General features: G+C 30.6%; 1 protein-coding gene across 1 annotated transcript in view; it reads right to left on the bottom strand.

The window, feature by feature from the left end:
* Positions 1–16,233, bottom strand: part of LOC107443287 (transient receptor potential cation channel subfamily M member 8) — a 73,615-nt gene that overhangs the window by 42,059 nt on the left and 15,323 nt on the right. Inside the window, exons 3-8 of the mRNA XM_087162184.1 lie at positions 13,494–13,706; positions 12,095–12,274; positions 8,811–9,029; positions 6,060–6,255; positions 5,775–5,958; positions 4,513–4,669 (exon numbers count right to left, since the gene is read on the bottom strand). Of these exons, the coding sequence (XP_087018310.1) occupies positions 4,513–4,669; positions 5,775–5,958; positions 6,060–6,255; positions 8,811–9,029; positions 12,095–12,274; positions 13,494–13,706 (1,149 nt within the window). The remainder of the gene's footprint in view (positions 1–4,512; positions 4,670–5,774; positions 5,959–6,059; positions 6,256–8,810; positions 9,030–12,094; positions 12,275–13,493; positions 13,707–16,233) is intronic.

Here is a 16,233-nt window from a genome sequence, read left to right as displayed (position 1 = left end):
TCTATTTTTTTTTAATTTCACCTCTTCTAAAATGAAGACTTAAGATGAATCACTAACGAATCACTAGAAATAAGATGAATCACTAACTTTATTTACTGCGTTGATTATCAAACTAATTTAAAACAAACGTCTACTTAATAACAGAAATATATAAGGTTATTAAGTAGAAAGAAAAGCTATTTTTAACTAACGAAATATTTTCATTATATGAAAATGATTTCAATGATACGAAAATTAATTTAAATCTATTACCATGGACTTCGAATATACAGTGTGCTTTTGATCAAATGATCGGAATTTCACGTACTAAATGTCAATCTTAAAGGTACAATGCGGTTTACTAATTAATTAGTGAAGATAACATTTTGAATTACGAAATCGGACACAAAAACGCATTTTCTCTAAGTAAACGGATTATGATCCCTAACTACCAAAGTATAGCTCAGTCTGAAAAATATGATTCAAATAGTTTGGTCAAGAGAGAAGACGAAAATTTGAACCCCTTAGTGTTAATTTTACTTTTCGCAAAATTTCGCTATATCTTGATATTTTTTTATCAATTTAGGAAAAATTTGAACACAATTATAAAATTTGTTTATTCAAAAATAATTTTAATGATAATTTTGTAATTTTTATAATTTTATTTAATAACAGTCTAAATTTTTTGAATTTTAATTCTTCAAATTTTTATTAAAATTTAAAGAATGTAATTTTAAATGGCAAAAAACAAAATTTGAGCAAAATCGGTTGAATAGTTGAGAATACCTGAGAAATCGAATTTCAAATATCTGACTTTTTTAAAATTTATCAGGAATTATTCGAGCGAATTATTCAAATTTATCCAAATTTTGTATTTTGACATAAAAAATTACACTCTGTAAAATGGTGCAAAAACTTGTATACTTTACAATTCAATTTTTTTATTGTTATAAATAAAATAATAAATAAATAATAATAATTATTATTATTTGAATGGAATTATCTTTAGATAAATGAATTTCATAATTATGTTTAAAAAAACTTTTTAATTCTCTTAAAAAATTTTCGACTCATTGCGAAATACCCAAAGAGTAAAATTAGCATTAAAGTGTCTGAACTTCCGATCATTCTCCTTGCAAAACTATTGGGACAATATTTTCCAGATTTGGGCTATCCCTATATTTTGGGGGCCAGAAATCCGAATATGTCTAAAAAAAGGTATGTTCATTCAGAAAATATACATTTGTATATCTGATTTCGTTACTAAAATATCGTTTGCTCGAATTAATTAGCATGTTTAAGGTGCGTACCTTCGAATCTTTATGATTGAGCTCAGCAGATTTCTTAACAGGACGCTATACCACGGGAAAAACTTGTCATTGCAAATTCTCTTCTCCATGACTAGTTCAAAATTTACAGTTCAAAATTCTCATTCTCATTTCCATGACTAGTTCAAAATTTACAGTGTAGAACATTAAGTTCAGACAAAAGTCATGTTTAAAATACTGAAAAAAAAATTCAAACTATCTCTTCCAAAAAATTTTTTGCATTTTGATATTTTTAATTTCTTATTTCAACAATTGAAACTTTCTGGCTTAGTTTATGTTTGCCCGAACTCACTTTTTCTATACTTTGAATTTTAAATTACTTATTTTATTTTATTTTATAACCGTCGTTGAACAACCGACCCTAATGTTCAACTACTAATGTTCAACTCCATGGCCTTGTAAATTTGAAATCAATCCAGAAGACAAGGAAACTCCTGGATCAAGTAACGAGAGAAATTTGCCTTCTTGGAGGACTTTTTGATGGAACTAACCTACATTTGCGTTACATGGAGAGGAAGGCCACGAGAGCCTCCCACAGTTAGCCTGACGGCAAAGGGACTCTAACCCATGATCCATCTACCACTGAGGATATTTTATTTCAGCACTGTGGTCAGTGGAAGCCGGATGCAGAATTCGTATCTACCAGCCATCGCTGGGATTCGAACCCGGTTTACCTCATTGGAAGGCGGACGCTCTATCCCCTGAGCAATCGCGGCTCTTTAATTACTTATGGAGATGAAAGAGAATTTGCGATGGAAACTTTCTCCCGCACTATGGCGTCCTCTTCAGAAAAGGTTTTCAGCTGCGATCTCATGAGCCATTCTAATGGCATGCAAAAAATTTGCACACTAATGAGAATTCGATTGATGAACTGTATTAACCTGCGAAAAATTCTTAAAAAAGGTTTATGTGCGAATTTTCTTTTGCATGCAATGTAAGTGGCCCCTTAAGTAACCACGTGGCCATGGTCCCACAGCCACGTCATCTCTCAACGTGAAACTCTCATCCTGATTGGAGTTTTAGACCCCTTTCCATAGTGGTTTGAATATCCAATAATAAACTCAAAGGTCCCTGTTTCAATCCTAGCTGGCGGTGAAGAACCTTCCATATTCCACAAAGACTTTACTTTAAAGACATAGGACTATATTTGGCTTACAAGACATGCTATTAAAACATGCTTTTATGTATGCTGCACTAATCTATAAAGTGTTAAAAAGAAATATTTTTTTATCAAGTTATTCTACTGAAAAATATTAATGAATATCTATGAACTTTAGGAGTTGTGAATATCTAAATAATAAAAATGACGAATTTATAGATTTACTGATAAATTCATCACTATTATATTAATTTGTGCTCTTTGTACTAATTTTTCTACCTAAATGTCAAAATACCTGCTCAGTAAAGAAATTATTTCTAACGACGTCTTTAAATGTTTTTAGTTTATCCATCTGAAAATTGATTCAAAATCAGTTAAAACAATCACATTTTCTAAGCATGTCTTAATTTTCATGTCAAATTCCAAACTTTTTATTCATGTACAAATTAATTATATCTATAAGTAACTCTAATAAACAAAAGTAATTGGAAATCAATTAATTTCTGTTAACAAATTATTTAAACAAAACTTGATATATATAAAAAATAAAATTCTAATTTAGAATTAATTCAATATTTAAATATTTGGTCAGATATTTATGAAAGAATCATCCATCAACAAATTCTAAAAGTAATTTAAGCGAGTCTTTTTAAAATTGATATGTAAAAAAATGTAAAAATATATATGTAAAAAAATATGTTTTCAATATGTAAAAAAAAAGCCATATGAATATTTAAAAAATGTGCATCAAGTATTTAGGTTCAAGCTACAAGACATTCATTTTAATATTCGTGAGTGAGACTATTAGTAAACTTAGTGATGAAACATTGACATTCTGGTGATAAAAGTTTTTTATCTTTATGAATAACCACCAAATATAATGAGGCTTTTATTATTCATTGCGAAGATTAATTTTCCGTATTTCAAACATTTTTAACAGAATTAGATTTTTTTTTTTTTTTTTTTTTTTTTTTAGAAAATTTTTTAAAAACATCTAATATTTTTCCAAAATGTTCTATCTCGAACATTATGCCACACAAATGTTTTAGAACATGCGCTGTGTCCTTAAATTATGAAAAACATTTATGTCTGAAGTTTTTTTTATGCAGGCGTAGACTATTATAGAAATCTTTCAAAGGTATAGTTTTATTTATTTGGAAAATTTCGTGATTTTACGCTAACTCCCGTATGTAAGATTTTTAAGTAATGGCGCATTTTCACTCTTAGTACGCATGCGCAATTCCGGTGAAATGCGCATGCACCCGTGAAAAAATATCAAACTTACGTAAATGACAGTGCGTAACGTAAGTGATACGCAAAAATCCGTAAGTGGAATATCGTTTTAACTTTGACTAAAAAATCAAAACAAAACATTTATAATGGACGTAGATGATCTCTTCGTTAAAGCAATTGTTGTAAAATCACGCATTTCATTTCTAAATTTCATCTATATATTTCTTTAAATTTGCATTCCTTATCCACGTTTTAAGTTCGAAGGTAGGCTTAAACTAAAAACAACATTTAACAGCCATAAACAGCGTACTTGTAGATTTGTCTTTGTAGCGTTAATCACGCCAACATAACATACAGGTACGTTGCATCTAAAGAAAACGCGACCATGTACAGTTGCTTCAAATCTTCAGAGCTAACGTAAAAGTACGAAATCTCCCTAATAGCAGCTTGTTCAGCAACAGTTAAGTTACTGATCTAATTCAGCCATAATAGTTCGTTAAAAGTATTTTGAATTTGAATCTATTATGGGCTTAATCTTAGTATACATTACACGTTGGGTTTGGCGACATTGGCGATGCTTGGGAGGGCGATAAAGTTTGCAATCTGTAGTTATAGATTTGGTGAGTTTCTGTGGACTACTGCTTTTTAGATGTTTTGCATTTGAATTTTGGAATTCGTGGTGTGATTTTGCAGTTTGGCGGCAAGCGATAGCGCGACATTTTTCAGAATCTCAATAAACGTGTAATGTATACTAGGATTTTAGCCCATTATATTTTTATACTTCATCGCGTTGTATAAAGTTGACTTTTCAAATTTAATTATAGCGAAATAACTGCCAGATCTATTGTTAAAAAATTTAAGGTAAATGCTTACTTGCTTAGCGTAACGAATGCAATCCATTATTCTATCACGAAATATATTCCTAGACAAGCTGTTGTCTCTCAGCTTAGGAAATTTGTCTGATATCTTACGAGAAAGTTCTGGCTTAAGATAGTTTTCACAAAACTCAGCATCTGCAACACCCTGAGGCCTGAAAAAAAGGAAAAGAACGTTAATATAAATGGCGATTTAATCCTAAGCATATGAAATTTCTCAATGATAAAACAAGCTTTATAAAGTTAAACATATGAATTAAATCGTCATTTAAGTATGTACTAATTAAGATGCATCAGTTATTAAGGACTTATGTTCCCATATTTAAAAAAAAAAAAAAAACTGATAACTTTATTATTTTATGCTCGGAGGAAACAAGACTTTTGTGTTTACCATAATATATTAATAAAAGAAATAATTTTTATTTTGTTCTGAAATTATGCTACTACGAGACTTTGCAACTGAAGTACTTGTTGTGTAGCTAACACTAGAAAATATTAATATAGTCTAAGTAATATAAATGCCCAATCACTTTTTAGCTGAAGGAACTTTAACATCATTACGAAACGTTGGTATTTTTCAACAATATAGTCCGTAATAGGTTAAAATACTTTTCAGAATCCATTCTAGTGAATTAAATAACAATTTACGAATCAAATAGAAACGGGAAAATATTAGGCTGCTCGCCAATTTTCAAGAAGAATTGGGACGTGGAATTAAATTTTGATATACATTGATTGCATTTGTGCCATTTTTTTCACAACTTTTCTAAATATTTCAGTAATTTCAAAATATTGCCCTTTGAGGAACTCTTCTATTCTTTGGCTGAATAACTGGGTATTTTTATCCCCATCATAGAATAAAAGTTTTAACTAAAGGGGGAGGTTGTCAAAAACCCTCCTGATTTGAAATTTTTGGACGTTTTTAGCCAAATCTTCTCTAAAATTCGTCTAGTTGGGATGAATATTTTTTTCGATTTCTAACTTTTAGAATATGCGCGCATAATTTGCTTTCAATCATTCTGATATAATCAGCCCTGTCCATATACAACCGATCAAAAGTCGATAAAAGCTTTCTGGGTAACCTAGTATTATCCAAATTCACATCTCCGATATGCTCTGTAAGGTGACTCTTAACGAGATATTAAATTACTTGAATCTTTACTTTAAAAAAACGACATTAGAGAATTTAAATTTCTAATCTATTTGAAATTTATTTAACACTTTAGATATTGAGTAATTACCAAATATGATATACTTGACCTTTGAGTTATTTCGCCGTAAGCGAATCCAAGGATGTCGGCTAATCCACCACTTCCTTTCATTACAACTAAAGGCAAATGCTTCTTAAGATGATCTAATGCCAATCTAGCACAATCAGTTCCACCTTGAAAAAGAACAGCTACCACTGGGATCTCCATAATACCCAACGTACAGCGGTTAATTCCTACATGGAAACTAACATTACTAGAAGATATTCTCGAAACAATACGAAAATAACGAAAACTTGCAGCATCAAATAGCAATTTTAAGTGCACGCTCACTTACTGTATGCAGAAGCAGAATTTCTTGGCTGCTCAAGCGCTGTTGCTAGATATTGTTGCAATCTTAATAAAAAATAGTTGATTCCAGTCTTGCTGATTGTCGAGTCCTTAACTATCAGGAAATGAGAATGATCAGGATTCAAATCGAACTTCTGTTCCTCCACTCTGTTACCTTCGTTTTCGATTTCAATTCGTCGACTCTGTTGAATTTATTTTATTATTATTTTATTGAAAAATTTATTGAAAGACACTGATAAGGCGTGTTCCCGATATTTTTTTTTGTATCGACAAATATTTAAAAAAAAATTATGGCAAAATGGGTTCGTTTATGGTCAGTTTCTATTCAAATAAAAATGCAAGATACACTGAAGAGCCAAAAAAACTGGTTTACTCGCCTAATATCGTGTAGGGCCCCCGCGAGCACGCAGAAGTGCCGCAACACAACGTGGCATGGATTTGATCAATGTGTGAAGTAGTGCTGGAGATAATTGACACCATGAGTCCTGCAGGGCTGTCCATAAACCAGTGGGAGTAAGAGGGGGTAGGGATATCTTCTGAACATCACGTTGCAAGGTATCCCAAATATGTTCAATAATGATCTTTTACCGGATTTCCGATACTCACGGTATACTCGTGAAATGGTCGTACCTGAAAATCCAAATTTCATTGCTATCTCGGAGATGCTATGTCCCATCCCGCGTGCGCCGACTATAACACCACGTTCAAACTCACTTAAATCTGTATAACCTGGCATTGCAGCAGCAGTAACCGATCTAAGAACTGTGGTAGACATTCGTTGTCTTATATACGCATTGCCGATTGCAGAGCTGTACTTTGATTGACTCCGTACCCCTTTATTTGCATACTCATGCCTGTACCAGTTTTTTTGGCTCTTCAGTGTAGTTGTGATGAAAATTATAGATAAGTTCGATTTTTTTCTGATAAGGGTTTTTGAAATTAAAAGGATAGAAACACTTCACCAGAAGCTTGCTACAACTTTTTTGATCGACAAGCTTTTCCTTTTGTGCCTTTTCAAAGTCATAAAATAAACCTTCAATTATTTACATTGTTAATTTTTACTTTTGATAGTCTTCCAAGAAAGTTAAAAACATCATAATTATTTTCATTACTTAGGTCTGTTCAAACTTTAAAAGTTAAGACGTTTAGACTTGAAAAGTGTAAAAGTTTAATTTGAAAAGTGTTTAGTTGAATACACAAGGATAATTGGAAAATAATATCAGTAAATATATAAGTCTGGCCATTTAAGCAAGATGCAAATGGACTTAAATTGTAACTGGCCTAAATTGGAAGTTTAAGCCAGTTGACGTAAAAAGATATAAAATGAATGCTACAAATTCTTTCACTGACTAATTTAGTGATCTTTACACTTTGAAATCCCTATTTGAGAATTGTAATATTTAGTTTTGATTAATTAATTTGAAAGCAATGTGTACATTTACTCTATTTTCGTACGGTTTTCTGATTGTGTTAATTAAATCTTGTGAAAATAATTTTATCTAATAAATGTATCAAATATCAATAAATTTTTTAATTTTTGCATTTTTTTTGTAAAACTTTCAAATTAATTAAATTTTTCTGATTAACGAAATTTATATTTGTACCGAAACATATCAAAAAATAGAGAAGAACGTGCAAAGAACACATCTAATAGTCATTTTGATGAGTAGGAGTAGCATCTTCATAATATTTATTTCCACATAAGAAATAAAATTTTTCATTATTTCTCTTTATTCTGATTACCAAAACGTATTCCATCATCTGAGTACTTCAAAAGATATAAATAAATTATTTCTATATTTATACATTTATCCTTATTCTGTGACACCACACTGATGATGGTACTTGTAAATGTACCGGAGCAAGCACCATCATCCGAATATTTATTTCAACAGAATAGTTAGAGAAACAATTTTTTTTTTTATTCTGTGCTCGACAATAATGATTGTCCTTGTAATACCAAAAGAAGATCCATCATCAAACAGAAGAAATAAAGAACGAAATCTTGTATTTCTCTTTATCCCAAGTATTGGCGATGTTGATATTGCTCACTATCTGCCTGTTATAATATCAAAATTAGCATATGATCAGAACATTTATTTCTACAGAAGAATTGAAGAAACAAATTTTTAATCTGAATCCCAACAATAATGATGGAGCTTGCTGTAATACCATACCAGAACAAGCACCATCATCAAACTATGAATTTCAGCGGAAGAATTAAAGAAAAAAAATCTTGTATTTCTCTTTATTCTGTTTTCTCGTTGTAAAGAAATTTTTTGTTTTTATTCTGAATCGCGGCACTGATGATGATTCTTATTTTTATACAGAAACAAGTAATATCATTACAATATTAATTTCAACCGAAGAAATAAAGTAAAAATCTGTTATTTCTGTTTAACCTGTACTTTAGTACCGATAATGGTACTTGTTTTAATACTGAAATGACTGTCGTCTGCTTCTTTAAACTTTTTAAATTGTAGTTTTATGTTTTTTCTAAGTCCTTATATTAATTTATATTGTCTTAATTTTCGAAACTAAATTTGTTTACTTTTATTTATTCCATAATTCCATCTCGAGTATTTAAAAAAATGATAACTTAATATTTTCGGGTTACTGCCTTTCAATTTATGCATTTATTAAACTCTTAAAACATAGTGTTAAAAAAAATTATACATGATGCAATACTTTCAAGAACTAAAACTGATAAACTTTAAACTCGACGATAAATGTTTACCTTCCCATCAAAAGATTCCCCATGATTCAACAAATCTTCTCTCGCTACACCAATCAAAACAATTTTCGAACTTGGGTTTTTCTTAGCACAATGAAGCTTCTGGAAATGACCTTTAGAATTCCTTCTATTGATCTCTTCTTGAACTGCATCTCCGATGATTTTACTTACTCCAACGTTAATGCCATTGGTCAATATCCACATTTCTGTCGTGTTGGTAGCCTTCCAAAGAAAAATAAATAAAACAAAAAGAATATTACTACACTAAGTTGCGAAAATGATATTTTTAACTATCCTTAGCGGTAAGTCTGAAAAATTAAATATCGTTGAGGAAATCATAAAGTTTTTGATGGGGCTGTTCGTCGTCGCGATGAAACTAAACCGTAGTAACTAAAAAGAAAAATCGAAAAATGAGATATTTGGGTCATTTTGTGTAAAAAAATACCCCTTTTAGAGAAACAACGTGTTATCTTCATAGTTCCATAGAATTAATTTAGAGAGCAGATAAATCGTTATCGCATTGGCGCGATTCGCCATCTTGGTTTTAGGGAATAGTGTAGCAGTGTGCCAGTTGCAACAAAACCTTGGAGGAGATAGCGTCGCTTTGAGACTAAACCGTGGTAACTCAAAAAAAGCAAGTTTTTCAGGAGAGCAATTTTTTTCCTACACTTTTGTATGTCAAGATTTGAAATGAAATATGTAATATTCGGGAGGATATTTTGAAGAACATCGTTGTATTTTGAAATAATTCTCCACTTTTAATAAAAGTTTTAGAGAAAAGTGTTGCAACTCAAAGTACCTTAACTTATTTCGAAATTACCACAAAATTGGAAATGCTACAAGAATCAGGCCTGGTTCATTGAAAAATGTAAAGAAACAGGGTTTTTTTAATGTAAACTATTTTGTAATAGTCGCCATAACTTCGAGTCAACCTGCGGTGCAAGTTCCTGAAAAGTTAGAAATCGCTCTACTGAGAAACTTGCTTTTTTGAGTTACCACGGTTTAGTTTCAAAGCGACGACATGATATCACGCTTAGTGCATAAAGAGGGACAAGGCTCGATTAGCAGAAACTGAGACCCCGGACAGAATATTATTTAAGAGGCCCCAACATTTATATTATTTCCATTTTAATAATAATTTTATATAGTTCACCAGGAGCCGTGGTGGCTCTAAAGATAGAGCATTGGCCTTCCAATGAAGAGCACCAGGTTCGTATCCCAGCGATGGCTGGTCGATACGAATTCCGCACCCAACTCACACCGACCACATTGCTGACGTAAAATATCCTCAGAGGTAGATGGATCATGCATTAGAGTCCCTTTGCAGTCCCGCTAATAGAGGAATGTCTCCGTGGTTTTCCTCTCCGTGTAACGCAAATCGGGGTTAGCTCCATTAAAAAGCCCTCCACCAAGGTGAATTTCTCCCCATACCTGATCCAGAAGTTCACCTGTCTTCGGGATTGGGTTCAAATTACAAGGCTCCTGGTTGAACACTAGTAGTCGTAAACCCTAAATTACCTCGGCTGTTCAACTACGGTTATAAAATAAAATAAGCTGCACCAGAAGCCGTGGTGGCTCAGGGGATAGAGAGTTCGCCTTCTAATGAGGTGAACCGAGTTTAAATCCAAGCGATGGCTGGTCAATACGAATTCCGCACCCGGATTGCACAGACAACAGTGCTAACGTAAAATATCCTCCGTGATAGACGGATCATGGGTTAGAGTCCCCTTGCCGTCAGACAAACCGTGGGGGTTTTCGTGGTTTTCCTCTTCATGTAATGCAAATGTGGGTTAATTCCATCAAAAAAATCATCCTCAAACGCAAAATTTCTCCCAATACTTGATCCATAAGTTAATCCATCTTCTGGGTTAAGTTCAAAATTACAAGGTTACGGAGTTGAGCATTGGTAGTCGTAAACTGAAAATTGGATCGATTTTTGAACGATGGTTATAAAATATAAAATAAGTTGTCTCAATGTGCATAGTAAGGCTTGTATCATATGCATCATGCGTCTCGATGCTGCACCAATTAGACGCTTAATTTGTCCAATAAGCCGCAACGACTGAGAATTTGATTTGTAAATTACGTTTAACCACGTGATGTGTATATTACGGACTGTACTTTGCGTATCAAGTAAATGCAGTCCTAAATTTTAAATCAAATAGAGTATTCTAATTACTTTTCACAGAAAAAAATAAAAACTTGAGTAAAAATTAGAATATTGTACAAATTTAATGAATCGCCAAGGCACAATCTTGAGAAAAGTGTACATTTGAATTCGATGAAACCTTAAATTAAAATCTTTTAAATATAAATGTTTAGGAGCCCCCGCAAGTTTAGGGACCTTGGGCAACCCCTAGTTGAATATTTTGTTAACACCAAATTTTTTTAAAAAATAGTTTAAATCCTATATTTTAGTATTACTAATTGGGTATAACCTTATAGTGATTTATATGAACTGAAAAGTTATATTTCATCCTTATCATCATTACAATATTAAAAAAATTCCGAAACAGCCGGTGCGGTAAGTGCCGGTACCTTTTACTGTAAAATCCATTTTTACCAGAACATGTTGCGGATTAAAAAAAACTGATATACCGTAGTTTTTACAGTAATAATTACAGTAAAAATCACTGAATCACTCTAAATATTACAGTAAATATTACGGTATTATATTTTGCGGTAAAAATGGATTCTACAGATGATGCACCAAAAGTGCCGGTACTTTATACCATAATTTGATCTGGAATTTCTTACATTGTTTATTTTTATGTGTTTTTTTAATAAATAAAATTCGAGAAGCTACTGTTCTTTCTCATTTTAATTTTCTCAAATTAAAATAAGAAATTTAATGAGGTACTGTTGAGAAAAAAAATTTCGAAAAAATTTCATAAGTGATTAACTTTCAACATGCTTAGTGGTTGCCTTATAAGCAAATAATCACTGCATCGGTTTTTTTAGAAACATTTAAGTATTTAACTCTATCATTATGAAATGTGTCAATTTTTAACTCGCTTACATTTTTTATATTTTACTTGAACGTAACGATTTCATTATAAAAAATTATAATGAATGTATTTATTTAACAAAATGGGTATAAATAATTCATTTTAAAGTTTAATATTCAATTTTAACTTTTAACATTATTAAATATGGTTGACACTATTGAATTCTAATTACTTTCGTAGAACTACGGAGCGTATCAAAGAGCGAAAAATTCCAATAATAAAATATGGGTCAGTATGAACAGAATAAATTAGCAATCTATTAAGTGAAAAAACACTTACTCTAATGAGTCCTTTCTGGAAATTTTTGATCTGGCGGGTGTTCGTCCAGTTCGTTAATGGGGCGGCATTGGACATAACCACCAGAACAATTCTTGGTGTTTCCAACTTCCATTCCTGAGTCAAAACGTGACCAGTGTCTTCCATGCTTGCATCATGATTGACTTTGAGAAAAGGTCGACCCTACGTCATAAGTTTTTAAAATTATTCAGAATTTTCTATTAAATTAAATAAAGAGTTTAGTTGATTTTGAGGAAAGGTCCCTTCGTCATAAGTTGTAAAAATTATTCAGAATTTTCTATTAAATTAATTAAAGAGTTTGGTTGACTTCGAGGAAAGGTCCCCTCGTCATAAGTTTTTGAAATTATTCAGAATTTTCGATTAAATTAATTAAAGAGTTTAGTTGACTTCGAGGAAAGGTCCCTTCGTCATAAGTTGTAAAAATTATTGAGTTTTCTATTAAATTAAATAAAAAGTTTAGTTGACTTTGAGGAAAGGTCAACCCTACGTGATAAGTTTTTAAAATTATTCAGAATTTTCTATTAAATTAAATAAAAGTTTAGTTGACTTTGAGGAAAGCTCAACGCTACGTCATAAGTTTTACAAATTATTCAGAATTTTCTATTAAATTAAATAACGAATATAACTGATTTTGGAGGAAAAATCGACCCTACGTCATAAGTTTTAAAAATTATTCAGAATTTTCAAATAAATAGTTTAAGTTGAATTTGAGTAAAGGTCGACAAAACGTCATAATTTTTAAAAATTATTCAGAATTTTTGAATATATTAAATAAAAAATTTAATTGATTTTAAGGAATGGTTGACCCTACATCATAAGTTTCGAAAATTATTCTGAATTTTCCAATAAATTAACCCCTTAACGATCGGTTAATTTTCAAGAAAACGGTCATAAAAGTGCCTATTTTTTGACTTTTATATTTGTATTACGTATTTCATTAGTGCTGCAACTAGTTTAAAATAAACTAACTATCTACAATTACCTTGAAAATAACCTGGTACTGCCATCAGGTGAGTAAATACGAACGGTAAAATTACCAAATGAACGGTTTAAATGCTGCATATTTTTGGTTTTATTACCAGAATAACGATATATTTTCCAAAAATGTCATTACCTTACAAGTTCATAAATTTTACCAGAATTATTTTCACCATGTGGCAGTCTTTCAATTTTGTTGATAAAAAGATTTGTCAAGTTCACTAAAAATACCTGTTTTTCAAAATTAAGCGGTCCCAAAAAATTTTTATTACTTTTCTGTTTCATTTGCTTTTAATCAAAATAAAATAGCGCCCTCTGTGTCTATATATATTTTGAAATAGTGTACCTCTTGAATAGCTATGGATCAATAGTTGAATAGCTATGATATTTTGAAATAGTTTACCTCCAGGTCATAGGCGAAGTTCCTCCAGAAATAAATTTCTCCCCTATTGAGAGATAGTCTTTCTTCTTCGGACTTCGTAGACTCTGAAAGACAAATACTGCTATTTCTTGTCATGTTTTTTCCATTTAGTTCGCTGCCTCCATTTTGCTTTGTCGGAGACACTTGGCATTTCTGCCCTGTCAGACCTTTGATGAAATTAGAAATCACTGATTGCTAAAAATATCAAAAATAACAATCTGATTCAAATATATACATACTTTACACTACACTGTGTAAAATTACGGCATAAAGTATCAGTACTTCGGGTGAATCATCCGTTCAATCGTAAAAACCATTTTCACCGTAAAATCCATTTTTAGCGTAAAATATTTCACCATAATTTTTACAGTAGTATTTATTTAATTAGAGTGATTCAGTTATTTTACGGTAATTATTGCTATACGAATTACTGTATATTAGATTTTTGTTCTGTAACATATTCCGATAAAAATTACAGAAGGTGAGTCAGTATTTTTTACCGGAATTTGATCCGGAATTTTTTACAGTGTAGCTTTGATAAACACAAGTAAACTCACTACTTTTAAATTAAAAAATATATAATGATATAAAAATTAACTAAACACACTTTAACAAAAATGTATTTATTTCAAAACCAACAAGTTTACTAAATGAAAGTAAATTAACTTAAAAAATCCTTAACCGAAAAGTAATTTTTAAAATATGAACAAAATTTTAAGAATAGTTTTTTTTTTAACAAAAAAGGAAACTGTCACATTTTAGATTCGACTTCTATAGCTAGATTTGATTGATTTAATTGACAAGTTTCAATGCAAAACACCGTTTTAAAATTTCAAATTGTTTTTCAGATTTAAAGAGTTGATTATATAAATTATGTAGATACTGGATAAATACAGCACATCTGCCCTGTTGTTAGTTTACTAAAGTCAAATCTGTTAACTAACTTTAACTATTTTTCAAATAATAGATAAATATCAATTAAGTAACATTAAAAGTTGTCTAAAAGCATTTACAGAGTTTTTGTATTCTGCACAAGCGAAAACAAAAATAAAAGATAATTTCAATTATTTCTGCTTTATGAAGTCGAAATAGCTAAAATGGCATAATATACATCTCAATTTTTGAATATCTAAAATCAAATCAATATATATTTTTTCCAAAAGAAAATTTCAATTATAAAGATACATTTTATATATTTTATTATTCGTACACTTTTATCATGCATATCCTTGGGAATATAATCAATATATTATGCAGGGGAGAACTGTTTCAAAAATGACCATTTAACTATCATAACTAATCTTAATTATTTACTAATGTCCCATATTGTATGAGAAATAAAATATTACAGAAAATTAACCAAATTTATTTTGCGTACTTTAAAAAAATGCCTAAAACTTTTTTTTTAATGGAACAATTTAAGATAATAATATTTACATGTTCTATATGAAGTAGAATTGAAAAGTAGCTGTAATTATTATTATTATTCCCACCTTTTAAGGCTTGCCAACGCAAAAACTTAATTTACCTCTATGTTTTTTAAGGAGAATTTTTTCCCTAAGTAATCTGTTGTATGTGGGAAAATATAGTATCCCTGGGGGAAAACAAAATAATTTTATGGAACTCATCAGCGGAGAAGAATTTGATAAAATTTATCGTCAGTGGATTATTTAACAATTCCTTATACACAATGAAGAGTGGAGCACTTCACCACGATCCGTCTACCGATTTCTGGAATTAATGATTAGAATGGATTTTTTTTTCAATTTGTCATAAGTATTATTCAAACATTAATGAAAACGTTCTATAAATAAGTATTTTTTGAGGCTAAAATTAAAAATTTACGTAAAATCTCCCCTGATGATTAAGTGCTCAGTTTTTTTCTTGAGCAAAATAATTGAATAAGAGCGATAGATGATAAACAAATGCCCCCATTTTTCTTCAATTAAGGAATAAATAATGAATGATTTGTTGTTTGTGTTAACAACGACTATTTTTTTGAAAGGAAGCAAACATCATTTAAGCATGAATTTTTAGAAGAATCGATTTTAAGAATCTGCAAAAAGCTATTGTGCGCGAAGAAAAGTTTGTGGCTATTAACCAAGAAAAATGCGTGCATTAATTCATCACGAATGTTCCCATATATCCAATTTCCTGGCAGAAAACGCGAGTTCATCGTTCGATTTTGGAGGATCACGCTACATTCATTTTATTAAAAATAAAAATCTTTTGTTCAGTATTCAGATTTATATATCATGCTTAAGGTTACAAGTTTGTCGCGGAAGAAAAAAAAAGCAGAAATTCACGAACAGTTTTAAAAACTTCGCGGAAACACAACCACAAAAAATATACAATATATACACTGAATAATAACCTGGCTCAAATAATAAGATAAAATCATATAAAAGAGCTAAAAAATTATTTCTTCTTGTTGTTTTAATGAAAAGAATTTTAAACGAAATGTTGAACGTTGTTAAATATTTTTACTCTATGTTTTGTCGTTACATTCATTTGTCAGTGTTTTCACGCGTTTTTTCACATTAAAGAATTAAACATTTTATAGGCCAGTACAATGTCTGGTGTTACCTTTCTTTTCCAATTTTTGATTTTTTTTAATTTTTTTTTTTTTCATGACGCAGAAGGTTACCTAAACTTTTTTCTTTCTTTTGTGTTCTTAGTGGACTTTTAAGGCTTTAACGATACACGGTATCCTTATCAAATT

The sequence above is a fragment of the Parasteatoda tepidariorum genome, chromosome 4, assembly GCF_982258835.1.
Source record: "Parasteatoda tepidariorum strain Cologne lab strain chromosome 4, Ptep-v5.0, whole genome shotgun sequence".
Taxonomy (NCBI): domain Eukaryota; kingdom Metazoa; phylum Arthropoda; class Arachnida; order Araneae; family Theridiidae; genus Parasteatoda; species Parasteatoda tepidariorum.
This window is presented reverse-complemented; position numbering and strand designations above follow the sequence as displayed.